The sequence below is a fragment of the Phalacrocorax carbo genome, chromosome 1, assembly GCF_963921805.1.
Source record: "Phalacrocorax carbo chromosome 1, bPhaCar2.1, whole genome shotgun sequence".
NCBI lineage: Eukaryota > Metazoa > Chordata > Aves > Suliformes > Phalacrocoracidae > Phalacrocorax > Phalacrocorax carbo.
Genome location: NC_087513.1, coordinates 187,636,236 through 187,650,940, shown reverse-complemented (window position 1 = coordinate 187,650,940; position 14,705 = coordinate 187,636,236). Strand labels below are relative to the sequence as shown.

At 40.5% G+C, this 14,705-nt stretch overlaps 1 protein-coding gene across 1 annotated transcript in view; it reads left to right on the top strand.

The window, feature by feature from the left end:
• The window catches only part of KPNA3 (karyopherin subunit alpha 3), a 54,399-nt gene that overhangs the window by 13,189 nt on the left and 26,505 nt on the right, over positions 1-14,705 (top strand). Inside the window, exon 2 of the mRNA XM_064440906.1 lies at positions 7,855-7,899. Within this exon, the coding sequence (XP_064296976.1) occupies positions 7,855-7,899 (45 nt within the window). The remainder of the gene's footprint in view (positions 1-7,854; positions 7,900-14,705) is intronic.

The window sequence follows — 14,705 nt, the reverse complement described above, 5'->3', positions numbered from 1 at the left end:
GACTATACTTTAATCTTCCTTCTGACACAATTAGTGTAGCTAAAAATGGTTAATATGTTTAAAATTCATTCTACTTACTCTTGCAGGATTTGATTTTTTTCTGTACAGAGAGTGTATGTTATTAAATACCTTATACATAAAACTTAATTTTTAATTTCATTTAAGAAATCTTTATTGTAGCATAACAAAAGGAATGTCATGGCTTGAGCTTCTCACTAGTTGTGTAATTCACACATTTAAATAGTTTTGGTTTTCTGATTTGTACTGTAACTGGGAATGAAGTAATCTTATCAAGTATCCAGAATTTCTTGTCTCTGAAAGTGATATACTTAAGGGACTTTAAAGTGCTTATAATCAATTAAAATTGATTTTTAGATATGAAGTAGAAATTTCAAATTAACATAAACCCTAAGACTAGCTCCCATATTTCATTGTGAATGAGATCTAACTTGCATAAAGCAGTACCAATGTTTTCACTTGGTCCTTCATAAATAAAAGGACTGTTCTGACTGCTTTGTCTCAGATGTGATTATGTTGTTTTGAATTAGCCTGAATTTTTCTTCTTGTAGTCTTATATAACTTTGGTAGGGCTCTGAGTTGTGTTATCTTTTTCCCAGGAAAAAGCACATTACATTATGTATTTGCTAGAGAGAGTTTTGGAAAATCTTGTCTTCCTCTGATGTACGTTAAGTACAACCGACTGGTTTTGGGAGTCCTTGAATTTTTTCTTAGTTTACAGAAGCTATATTTGTTGCCTTTTCAGGTAGTTTAATGTATTATGCAGCTAAGCATGGGTTTTTGTGTCTGTGTTTTTTTGGTGTTTTTTAATGTTAAACAAAGGCTAAAGAAGCCAGAGAAGCTTGCTAGACTTAATTTTCTCCTTAGAATCTCAATGCTACTCAAAACTTCAAAGTAATTTTTTTTTTGTTTGTTTGCCAGAAAGGTGTGCGTAGGCCATAAGATATCGAGTGGTAGTGTTACAGCAGTGATACTTGCTCTTTAACATGTAGGGAGCATCTAGTGCGCCTTTATACAGGGCTTTGCAAGTGGTACTTGTGAAGTTTGCCTGGTTGGGTCAGCCAGAAGGTCCCAGATATTTAGTCACTCTAAAAATAATTCTTCGAATGTTCCTGGTGGTAAGGGTTACTGTTATACTGATAATTCAGGATTTCACAGTGTTATCTTTAGCCATTGCTTTTTGATATCGAGAGTTTTGTGTGCAGTTTTGTGTTCTGTCATAAACCAAATATCAGCTGAAAAATCAGGAAGGCATTTCCCTTCTCCACAGGTGGCTCTGAAATGGAGCTTTGAGTTTCTTGTCACCTTCTTGTTGGAAGAGAGATACCAGAGCTGAAACACTGGTCTGATGAGGATGGCTGTATTCTGTGTTGCTTCTGCCCATTGAATGTGTCAAAGGCAGTTTTACAGGGACTGTGGCATTCTTTGAAGCCTTATTTTGGACATTGACGTGAGGCTTGCTTTGTTTTCAAGGTCTAGTGTCTCTTAAACCTCTTGCGTTTTGTGAGACAAAGACTCACAAAGACTGTGAAACAAGGGTCTCTTGCAGCTCTTAACACAACAGCCCTAATGTGTGTAGTGATTTTCCTTATTGGCATATGAAATGAATTTTAGTTTTGATACTTCATGGGAAGGAGGGATTATTTTTCTTTCAAGTGAAAGGTGTTAGGGAGAGATTCTTGACATGCAATGCTTTGTATCTGACTTTTTGGAAGAGTATTCAGAAATTGAGAACACTGATATCGCTAAACATCTACTTTTGACTTGTAATAAGACTTACACCACTTGGTGCATTACTGTGGTTATGCCTGTCAAACACACTGGTAAGTAATTGTTCTTCACAGATGGTGAGCTGGGGAGAAGACATCTCTTGATGCAAAAGCCTTATGATCTTAAGTCTGACTTGAGTCACATGTAACAATTGATGTAATGTATGTTGTAGCTCAACTTGGTAAATGTTGTATGTTCTTGTTTCTTAATAGTACATGCTGACTGATAGTTACTCAATTTTACTTTCTGCACCTTGCGTATGGTCCTTGTGTTTAGGAGCAGCCTCACGGTTCAGATTCTGCGGAAATAAACTGTCATCACTTTTGTGATTTGTAGGACTTTGCCGATGCTGAGTTTTCCCTTTCTGAGATTTGGGGTCTGATTTTATTCAGTGAATCAGTTCAGATTTGTCTTGGGTGTAGTTTAGAGATGTGCTGTTTCAGTGTGACATGAAGTTAATTCTTTGAGTACATGAAGCTGAGAAGTGACCGTAATCAGATTCTGTGAATGTCAAACACTGTATTAGATCCATTGGTAACACCTTGCTAGGCTTCAGCTAGTGTTGGATATATAGGCTTTAGCAGATCGTTGTCATCCCAGCCTGAAAGCTGGTAATGAATCCAGGAGGTTAAGTTGCAGGATAATTTGGGCTTGTCTCTGTTTTAGCTGACCTGTGTTAGCTGGGGAAAATGTTTAACCTTTCCACTACTGTATAAATCCCTTTTAAATCCCTATCAGACCCCCATGTGCTGTGGTTTGCAGGTAGTGTAAAAGTGGTATTCCGCATATAGCAGTAATGCTTGCTTAAGGGGAAGCTTGCTTTAGTGCTTAAGACTGCTTCTTTTGTATGCTGTTGGATTGTAGTATGCTTATTTCATAGTCTCTAGGAAGGTGCTGTATTTCTAAAATGCATCATCTGAAATGCAAGCTTCTTACCTACATTTTATGAAAAAACTACTTTTTATATAAAGTCAAGACAAAAATGAACTCTATCGCTTAAGTCTTTTTTGGGGAATAAAATTTGAGCATACATGTTTTTCACGTACAGTCTATAATTGCAACAACTGATGTGTATTAAGTGGAATTCTTGGTCTTAAATATATTGGTATATAATGGTCATCTCCTATGTCAGAGACTTGAAGTGGAACGCTAGTATTATCAGGTTAGAAATAACATCAGCATACATCTAGCTGAGAGCACTGGTCACGATCCAACCATGGCAGCCAAGTTTAACTGCCAGATTTTACCATCGGCTCTTTGGGAATGTCAATCCCACGTACCTCTAGGAAGACTCTAGTCCTAACACCATACTACTGATTCTTGGATGATCTTGGTGACCCTGACACGCTGAATCTTTAAAGATGCTGTGCCAAGATGAGACTCTGCAAGACTGGGAGCCCTTAGTTCAGTCGAGGCCAGGTAACACTCATCAGTTCTGTGAAGTTAAGGCTAAGTGATAGACCCGGTTATCAACCTCCTTGCTCTGTGAATGCAGAATCAATTCTGGACTTAGAATAGAATCATAGAATCGTTAAGGTTGTAAAAGACCTCTAAGATCATCAAGTCCAACCATCAACCCAACACCACCACATCTCTTAAACCATGCCCTGAAGTGCCATGTCTACATGTCTTTTAAATATCTACAGGGACGGTGACTCCACCACCTCTCTGGGCAGCCTGTTCCAATGCCTGACCGCTCTTTCAGTGAAGAAATTTCTCCAAATATCCAATCTAAACCTCCCCTGACACAGCTTGAGGCCATTTCTTCCTTCTCCTGTTGTTTGTTACCTGGGAGAAGAGACCAACACCCAGCTTGCTACAACCTCCTTTCAGGTAGCTGTAGAGAGCAATAAGGTCTCCCCTCAGCCTCCTCTTCTCCAGGCTAAACACCCCCAGCTCCCTCAGCTGCTCCTTGTCAGACTTGCTCTCCAGACCCTTCACCAGCTTTGTTGCCTTTCTCTGGACACACTCCAGCATGTCAATGTCCTTGTACTGAGAGACCAAAAACTGAACACAGTATTTGAGGTGTGGCCTCACCAGTACCGAGTACAGGGGCACAATCACTTCCCTACTCCTACTGGCTGCACTGTTCCTGATACAAGCCAGAATGTTGTTGGCTGTGGTGAGTACTGCCTATTCTGCCTTTTAAAGGAGGAAGGAAAAAAAAAACCGTACCAGAGCTTCTTTGAAAGAGAAGCTAGATATAATAAGTTTAAAAGGAAATACAAAAGAACAGCTAAAAGGGTAAGATTCAGGTAGTATGGCGATTCCCTTAAGAAGAGTATTAAAGCTCAGAAAACCAGTCAGCAAAAATGTCCATGTAATTGATAACCTTTTTTGAAGAATCTTTCTCAAGAGTGGTAGCTCTCTAAATGAGTACAAGATGGGAGAATCTTGCATGTTAAATGAAAAACTTTAATGGAGTAGTCAAATATTTTGAAGATCAGATTGGTAAAAGCAAAAAAACCTAGTAAAAATATTAAGGCAGGATTATGATAGGGTAGGATCAGTGGGGCTGAAATAATGGAAATATGAAACAAAGCGAAAACCCTAATTGAAAAGCTGAGTGAATTATTTGCCTTTGGAAAGAAGCTTAGAGTCTTCCCAGTAGAGCCTTTATGGATGGATGACTCTGAGTAACTGTCTTTAGTCAAAGCATTGTTAGAGAAGGTTTTAGAGTAAATTGATGAAATGAATAGTAATGCCTTGCCTGGGACTGCATCTAAACCAGAAATATTAAGCTGCACAACTGTTGAACACAACTTAGTCTTTCTTAGGTCTGCCTTGCTTCCCGAAGAATGGTGGGTGGCAAATGTTATTGCTGTACCCTAAAGAGCTTAAGATTTGGTCTGAGTTTTCTGCTCAATAGGAAATACTCCAGAGCATTATCACATAGGTAAATGAAAAAATGTAGGAGTAAATTGTAATTAGGGATCAAATTTAAGTGTGCCTTGCATCAATTAAATTGCTAAGATTTCAAATCTTAGTACTGGATTTTGGGGAGAAAATGCTAATGGACACTCAGCTGATTTGCCATGTGATGGGATACCCCTTAAAATTTAAGATAAGTAGGAATTAAAAATTAGATTTTAGAGGGAGGTGGGGCAGTATTACTAATGGGAAGTTCTGTAAAGGACTTTGGTGTCTAGCATATTCAGAATGATTAAGAAAAGGAGGTTTTATAGCAGAAACCTAAGACAGCCTTTTCAAACTACGTTTTTCCATTGAAATGAGTTACTATGGGAAAGAAGTATTGAAAAACATTTTTAGGCTATTTGGTGCCCTTGCATTTGACACAGTTTTTAAGATAATTCAAATATAAAATTCTAGTATAACAAGGAACTTGAATAACTGGTCTAGCTAGTTACATGCAGTGACTTTTAGAGTTCCCTACCTCCCCAATGTTGTCCTGTTTCTCAGCAAACCAGTTCTATCATACTGAGCTTTTGCAGCAGGCTCAGATGGTCATAGAATCAAACGGTTTAGCAAAATAACGAGGTGGGGAAGAAAGTGTAGCTCTGGTAGATTCTCTAGATGTCAAAGGAGAATTTGTCTGTGGTTACTTGAGTGAGTTGGTTAATTGAGCAGTGGACAGGAAGGCAAGTTTTCCTTACTTTCAAGTCAACCTAAAATAATTAAAAGAACACTGCTATGCAAACTGGTTGAGAACAGTGAAGGTAAGGGAATGTTCTAAGCACTGAAACTATGTCCTGTATAGGTTCCTGGTGTGATATCTGCTCATTTCATTTACCTGTGTTTGAGCTTTAGCATGTTTGGTATTTCCACTGATGGATGATGGGGAGTGCTGATGTTCTCTCTGTATTGCTGATTTTCACTGCTACTTTGAAGTTTAGGGAAGTTATTTGCCCTAACTCAAAAGGAACGTGATAGTAGCAGTGAAGGTCAGTAGCAAGGATAGGACATAGAAAGTATTTTAAAAGGCTAATTTTAGTTAGCGTGGGTGATCTTTCTAGGCTGCTAGCGGTCATCTAGTCCTGATTTTCTTTGAATTGCATTCTGATGGTACATGTCTTTTCCACTGATTGTAAAATGAACCTAGGGAGATTGCCTTTGCTAGGCTAAAATTGTTCTTTCTCTATCTTTTGATTTCTTTTAGCAAAGAGGTATAGCAGCTTTGTAGGGAATGTGTCCTGAGTGCCCAGTATCTTAAAGGAGCTGAGATATTTATGGGCTGGTTTTCCTTTACAGTGTTTAAGCTATAGATCCTAAGTAGACTCAGTGCCACTGTACTTTGTTTCCTTTTGCCACAAACCTAATCTGTTTTGTTTGAATTGAGCTCAGTCATCTTCTGTCACTCGTTGATTTTGGCCAGATCACAGAATCACAGAATGGTAGGAGTTGGAAGGCACCTCTGGAGCTCATCTTGTCCACTCCCCTGCTTAGGCGGGGACATCTAGAGCAGGGGGCACAGGAACACATCCCAGTGGGTTTTGAATGTTTCCCAGAGAAGGAGACTCCACAACCTCCCTGGGCAGCCTGTTCTGCTGCTCTGTCACCCTCACAGGAAAGAAGTTTTTTCTCATGTTTAGCTGGAACTGCCTGTGTTCCAACTTGTGCCCACTGCCCCTTGTCCTGTCATTGGGCACTACTGAAAAGAGTCTAATCCCATTGTCCTGACACCCACCCTTTAGATATTTATAGGTATTGATGAGATACCCGCCTCGGTCTTCTGTTCTCCAGGCTGAACAAACCCCAGTCTCTCAGCCTTTCCTCATATGGGAGATGCTCCAGTGCCCTGATCATCTTGGTAGCTTTCCACTGGTCTTGCTTGAGCAGTTCCCTGTCCTTCTTAAACTGGGGGCCCCAAAACTGGACACAGTACTCCAAATATGGTCTCACCAGGGCAGAGTAGAGGGGGAGGATAAGGTCTCTCAATCTGCTGGCCACATTCTTTTTAAGGCAGCCCAGGATATTGTTGGCGGCCTTGGCCACAAGGGCACATTGCTGGGTCAGGGTCAGCTTGTTGTCCACCAGCACTCCCAGGGCCTTCTCAGCAGAGCTGCTTTCCAGTATTTCAGCCCCCAGCCTGTACTGGTGCATGGGGTTGCTCCTCCCCAGGTGCAGGACCTTGCACTTGCTCTTGTTGAATTTCATGAGGTTCCCCTCGGCCCAGCTCTCCAGCCTGTCCAGGTCTCATTGGATGGCAGCACAGCCTTCTGGCGTACCAGCCACTCCTCCCAGATTGGTGTCATGAGCAAATTTGCTGAGGTTACACTCTATCCTGTTATCCAGGTCATTGATGAATATATTAAACAGGACTGGTCCCAACACAGACCCCTGGGGAACACCGCTAGTGACAGGCCTCTGTCCAGACTCTGCGCCATTGATCATGACCTTCTGAGTTCTGTTGTTGAGCCAGTTCTCAATCCACCTCACTATCCACTCATCCAACCCACACCTCCTTAGCTTGCCTGTGAGGATGCTATGGGAGACAGTGTCAAATGCCTTACTGAGGTCAAGATAGACAATATCCACTGCTCTCTCTTTGTCGACCCAGCCAGTCATGCCATCATAGAAGGCCTATCAGGTTGGTCAAGCATGATCTCCCCATGGTGAATCCATGCTGACTATTTCTGACAAACTTCTTGTCTTCTACATGCCTGGAGATGACTTCCAGGATGAACTGCTCCATCACCTCTCTGGGGATGGAAATATAACTGGAATCAGTTATGTGTTGTAAGTTGTGACTGTGATCATATGTGAATGAGAGACTGTCTAACCTGTATTTACTGCTGCTTTTGGTGTGCACGTAAAACACCTGGAGAGTCGCTACAGTGAAAATCCATGGGGAAGTAAATGTTTTCTGCCTTTGGGACACTTATTGTGGTTTATGGCAAAACTTTCTGTAAGGTGTGTAATTTTCAAAGACCAAAACAAAACCCAAAAACCAACTCGTGCATCCTGCTAGGAAAGATTGTTATGAATTATACACACTGTTTTCCTTATCTTTTTGATAAATAGCTGACTTTTGACCTAGAAACAACTGAGTGCAGAACAAAATACTTCTTTGTTTACATACAAATCTTTTCTATTTTTTATTTACAGACTATGAGAAGACACAGAAATGAAGTTACAATTGAATTGCGGAAGGTGAGTCTGCTTTTGTTTATCAACTGTATTACTTTGCTGATAATATTCTGATGTCCTAGCTAAATATTTTACCATATGCTTTGCTTTATGGCCCCAGACTTACATAAGAGTTGCAAATTTGTAGACTACTAACTGCAGATTCTAATGTTAGTTTTACTCTCCACCTCCTTAAGCTCAGTACAGCAAGAACAGCACTGCTTTACTCCATTGTATTGCTTGGAAATAATCCATATTCAATTTCTGTACCAGTTTTCATGTTATTGCAATGAAGCTGTCAGCTGTTTGAATGTTTAAAGTCTCCAAATGGGAAAAGGATGAATTTTAGCATTTGGAAGGTGTGGATGTTCTTGTATTTTGTTTTCGGGAAATTACTGCTTCTGTGCTATAGAGGGAGTTAATTTTAGGGTCAGATTTTGGTTATGTTGGGTAAATGCCAACGTAGCTAGGAAGATTGTGTCCATCAGAGGTGATCTAGTTCAGTGCTCTGCCTAAACACAGGATTTGTTACACCCTTGTTGTTCATAATACTTCAACAGCTTTTCTAGGCACCTTAAGGGCTTGCTGCTAGAGGACATTTTCACAAACTAAACTACTCTTGGGCAATATGTGTGAAGGCAAGGGGTAAACTTTTATCTGCCTTTGGGTACGTTCAATATATTTGAGGTCTGATACCAGCCCCTTGAATTTTATCCTGTTAAGACAAATTCAGTTCTTCATCCTTTCCTTGACTGTTGCTGCTCCTCAGATTCAAATTGCCTGTATCCTTCTGGAAGTGTGGAAGTCTGGAAGCATGCGGGCCATGTCTGAGGTTTAAATGGGACAGTGAAAACAATTCTTAACACAGTATCCCTATTTATATTGAGTATGCTGTTGACTCGCACTCAGTCTGTGATCCGTTTATATCCTTCGGACACTTCCTACAGTACTGCAAAGCGAGGGTAGTTGTTTACATTCTCTATTTGTGTAGTTAAATAAATGCAGAAGTTTTAAACATGGTAGATTCTTGTCTTTTGAATTGCATCTGCTTTTTGAGACTTTTTAACTTGCATTCCCATTCTGTTCCCCAGTTGGCTTCAAAGCCTCCCTGGCTTGGTGTCACCCATGTTTTCTAATATGTTCATTAATGACTTGATGGAAGTGTGTGCTTTGAATATTCCAGATATAGACCAAGCTCCTTTGTGTCTCCCATTTGATGCTTCTGTCCAGTTTGCCAGTTGAATCATTGACAGTCTGAGTGGTGCTTGCTTAGGAATGCACACACCCCCAATTTAATCTAATTTTTTTTCATTATTTGTAAACCAAGAGAAAAGACAAGCCTTGCTAAAATCAAAGGGAAGGGTTTGTAAGTATAAGTTATGTTGATAGAAATCAGTTTGACTTGTTTTTGAGAAATTTTGTCTGCACTTACCACCTGATTGTGTAGGAGCTACCAAAAATCTTGTGCTAGTATTTTCCTGGGATCCTTCTGCTCTTCTTAAAAAAAGACTTTTTTCCCCCCCTTTTTTCAGGTCTTATAGGAAAACTTACATATCTCATGACAATATAAAAATAAATATTTGTAAGATTCATCCTGAGACTATAAGGCTTAGTTCAAGAAACCTAATTGGACCCAGATGACTGGGGAAAAAAAAAAAATCTTAGTACTTACAGGAGCATGATGTCTCATCTAAAAATTGTTGAATGCTTTCATATTTTCCCAGTCAAAGAAACTAGCTGAACAGGTCCGAATGTGTTGTGTAGCTTAAGCTGTCCATGGCCTCTCACCAGTCCTGGCAGGTGATCGAGGTGTGGAGAGAGCTACTCTTACATACAGTGGCAGATACCAAGTGAAAAATGAAATTAGCCAGTTTTTGCTTAACGTGAGATTCAGGTAATTAATTTTTGGTATCTGAATTATCAGCAGTTGAAGTTTATGCTTACATGTTAGAGGTCCTCTCTGTTCAGAACTCATGTGTTGACTCAGTGTAAAGCTTGCTCTATAACTGCAGTCTGCACTGGGTAGAGCCACTCATAGCGCTTGGACAGCCTGTGCCTGCTAGCAAAGCAGTGCTGTAAAAGATTACTTCGCTAGTGCAGCGTATTCACATGCATCTGGTTAAATGGTGAGAATGCATGCGAGCATTCCAGTGGAGTCTCTGGAGAGACCTTTGCAGTGCAAAGCGAGAATTTTAATTCTCATAATTGGTTTTTGTGACAGGTCACAATTTCAAGGCCGTTCTATTATAGAAGCATGGTGGGGAGCAAGTTAAATGCTTAAGACAAGGCAATGGATTGTCTTTGTGGAAGGAATCTTATATGTGCTGGTAATATGTGTGTGAAAATGAGGAAGAGGAAGCCTTTGAGCTGCTGGTTACTTTTACTGAAAACTGCACATGCACAGATCAGTTGCACACTTAGAGAAGCCTAAGTTCTGGATGTAGGTCAGGCTGTAAAACAAGAGTGAACAGCAGCTGCAGAACTCTCAAACACAGGAAGCTGTGTTCTTGAGTGTTTGCTGAACATCTTCCACTGCAGAGACCAGAAGAAATCTGCTTTAATAAGAGATTCACTATGTGTCAGAGTTGTTGGTTTGCAGCAACTGAACTGGTGCTGGTGGGCAACTGGTTTGCTGTGGGAACTCTGTGGCAGATGTGCAGCCATTGCTTCTGGTACAGAATTGGGACTGAAATGTAAACAGATATATTTGTTCAGCCTGGACAAGAGGAAGCTACAGGGAGACCTTGCTGTGGCTTTTCAGTACTTAAAGGGGGCTTGTGAGAAAGATGGGGGCAGACTTTTTAGCACACCGTGTTGTCACAGGGTAAGAGGTAATGGTTTTAAACTAAAAGAGGGTAGATTCAGATACAAGGAAGAAATTTTTTATGATGAGGGTGGTGAAACACTGGCACAGGTTGCCCAGAGAGGTGGTAGATTCCCCATCCCTGGAAACACTGAAGGTCAGGTTGGACGGGGCTCTGAGCAACCGGATCTAGTTGAAGACGTCCCTGCTCACTGCAGGGAGGTTGGACTAGATGACCTCTAAAGGTCCCTTCCAACCCAAACCATACTGTGATTCTACGCTATTTTATTAGGCTCCACCAGTGGAAAGGATAAGCTGTAATGTCCTTGTGTTGCTCTTCACCTTTATAGCTAACACTGCTACCTGAGCATGAGTATGCAAAATTCAGGAAATGTTTGTGTTGGCATGACCTTAGTAATCCACCAGTGCCCCTTCAAAACAGAGGGGTATCTTCCTCTTATCCCAGATATCCAGATGCTGAGTATACACGTGGCTTTTGAAGAAAACAGGCAAATTGAGCATATTCTTGATCTGTACAGTTGAAGCATGACATAGTCATGGGTTTGTCTTTTGAATCAACTGTTGTATAAATAGTAAATGAATGGATCTGAAAGTTGCTTACACCTCTGTTTTGTAAGATGGCATAAATAAAAAAATCACAGCTTTGAACAGTAGTAAACAATTTCTACATGCATTAGTGTAAGGTGTAAATTCTTTTGAGATTACAGACATCAAGGTGCATTTGCAACACATTCTAAGTTTCAAGAATGTTATCTCTATTAACTATCTTCACACCTCGCCACAGCTGTTAATCAGAAAAAAAAATTACTTTTTTTCTTCCCCCTCCCCCCCCACTTCCCATTCACTTTGTATTTGATTAGGAACTGAGCTAACAAAGCTATCTCTGACATAAAAGGGTAGCAGTCGTCTGGCAGAATCCTGGCCAAGGCATGGGTTGGCAGCATAAGCCAGTCAGATGATGCTGCTGATGGTCAGGTGCCCTTTTCTGATTCCATATTGGCCTTGCTGAACAGGTGCTTTACGTATTTTGGGAGTGGACCTACTGCACTTCTGGAAGGATGGTCTTGGTCTCTGGCTACATTGTTAGTACAGCAGTGGGCCTAAGAGCTTAAAAAGTAGCCATCTCTCTTTCCAGACAGACAAGGTAACTGTCAGTTTTGGTGATGGGGTCTTGTCTCAGGATTTAGAATTTAAACTTTGGTGTAGCATCTGGCGAAGTCTGATTTAGGATGCTTATCACTTAATTTCAGCATCACAGAAACCCGAAGGCTGCTCTATTAGGAACAGGGACACTGGCTAACCTAGCTGATTAGCCTCTGTCTAAAGGGAAGTGTGGTGGGTGAGTAATGGTTAGGATTCAGTTTAAGGTTCTATACCTAAATGAAGCCTGTAACTCCATTGCTGAGAGAGATCCTTTGGTTCTAGGTTTTTGGCTTCCTATGAGGAGGAAGCTTGACTTAGGCCACTTCTGTGCTTTAAGAAATGTAGTCCTTAGCCAGGTCAGTGCTATGGTCATTGAGTTAGATGCCTTAACACTCCTAACCTCAGCAGAAACAGAGGATCCTGTGCTTCTTTAAGGCCTGCTGACTGGAATCCTAAAAACTTCCAGGATGTCTCTCTCACAAGGTTTATTTTTTACTTTCTTAGCAAACTCAGCTGCCTCGGAGAGCTCATAGACATGAGCTCATGAAAGCTCTAATTGCCAATTAAGTTTGATGCAAGGCAAAGCAATTATTTGCTACACAAGTGGTGGAGTAAGAAGCCATGGGCATATGTCTTTTTTTACTAGTTTCTCTGGCATACTGTACTTGCTGTCCGTCCTCTGGTCTTTATTAAAGAAGATTGCTTATGTCCACAGTAGCTCCTAAATAAAATAGTGAGCCCTGAAGAAAGGAGTCTTGTCTTCATTTTGCTGGGAGAGCTAGGGTGGGAAAAAACTTTTTCTGATTCATGGGAAGTGTGAGAATGCAAAAGGAAAAAAAAAATCCACATTTTCAGGTTCAGGATAGTAAAACTTACTTCAGTTATAAATCTTTTCCAGTACCGTGTGAATGTATAGCTTTTCATTCACTTTAAAGTATATATTTTTTGGCGTATGTCTACCAACTTTAAAAAAAACAGTCACAGAGAGACTGAAGCACTACTGGTATGCTCTTCTAGAGGCTTCTCTATCCAGTGCAGATTCTCAGGGAAGATCTTCTATCCTGCCTTGACTGATTCCTGAAAGAAAAGACCCTAGGAGGAAAATTATTTTGTCAATATACACTTCTGGAGACTTAGTTGACAAGGGCTATGGAGAAATTCCTTGGAGGCTTGCTTGAGTCCATTTTAGTAAGAGCATGCTTCTGCCTCCTTTAACAGGCCTCAATCTTTGCAATCTGTGCTTGGAGCTATTGGGCCACACGCTGGTGTACATGTACGCAGCTACTTATTTTAAGTCAGCCTGCTCATCTTCTGAGAAAGATGTGCACTAGCAAAACAGAAACATTGTGACTGCTGTCTTGTCACAAAGGTGAGTTAGCAGAACTCAGATGTAGAAAAGTTGCCTTTGTCTTCTAACAGCCTATCTGTAGCTATGCTCTTTACCTGAAGAACAGATCTGTTTGACTGCCTTTGAGTGCAGGGGACCTAGTTCACTAAGCATGTAGGATATACTTTTGATATCCATAGATTGTAGGATTATCAGATTGACCTGTTCAGCCTTTTTACAGGTTTACAGGGTTTTTTAAATCTCCCTATATGTTAATGAGTTCTAAGACAGTAGAGCCAACTAATGGTCCTTTCCGAACCATTAAAGAAATTGAATCTTTCCCCAGGTTCATATCTGAGAGCTCTTACAGAAATTCACTCAGGCTAGATAGCCCACCTAAGCAAAAACTTTCATTAAGAGGATATTCAGTAGGGGTTTTCAGAGCATCCCTTTCACATGATGAACTTGGAGTGGCAGGCATTTTATTTTTCTTCATGATGGTCTGTGGCAGGTGCTCTCACCCTCCAAAACCAAAACTGGAGATTACATGTAAGTAAAACTTAGAAGTTCAGCTCAGTCTCACAACAGTGGAAGTAGCTTAAAAGGGACATCCAGACATCCTGAATCTACCTCCATCACTGGCCTGATCATTTAGTCTTTCCTAGGATGTAAGAGCAGAGGGAAGAGCTGCTTTTTGTCATCTGTGATTATAGCAAATGCTGGCTAGTGCTCCAGTTCCTATTGTTGAGGTGTTTTTGAAGTTCTGCTTTGTCCACAGAGAACTCAAACATTTTACCTTTTATGCCAAAAAACCTTCTTCCTACTAGTCACTGAGTTCCTAAATGTTTCCATGACCTGAAAAAGCATTTTATAATGGCGTTTGTTACCTGAAAGCAAAGATTTTTCTTGTTTATTTCTTTTCTCTTTTGATCTTAGAGCTTTCCAAAGAGTTGAGACTCTTCATAGAATTTTCCCATGTGTTCAATGCTGTAATACATGTTTAAAGTTATATTTAACATCTTTCACAGCTCCACTAGAGTATCCTATTGGCAATGTCCTATAGTACTAAGCAGAATGCAGTGCATAACTTGATGGACATCCTCTTTGCCCACAAGGATTCTTTTTCTGTAAATCATGTTGTCTTTGAAACTTGTTTGCATCAATAGGCTTTTTTTAAAATCCTGTGGCCATCTCCCAAGAAGGTAAACAAGAAGTACTGGGATCTGCAGGATTTGGATATTTACTCTTCATGAGGCCTGACCATCCCACTGTCAGTGAAGCAAACAAGATGGGTGCCTGTCATCAAAAACTCTTAAAAGATCATCACACTGGACAAGAAAGTGCAGTTGTGATATCATTAGTGTTGTTTCTAACCATTTGGCATTTTTGCCTGGCATATATGTCCACAAACCTCTTGTTTGTTTGGAAACCTTTGTATGCTGTTGTAGCCTGATCTCTACCAGAATGTTGACATGCTCGTAACCAGCAGTCATCTGGTTTTTATAAACTCAGACTTTATTGTGCATAGCAGGTGTG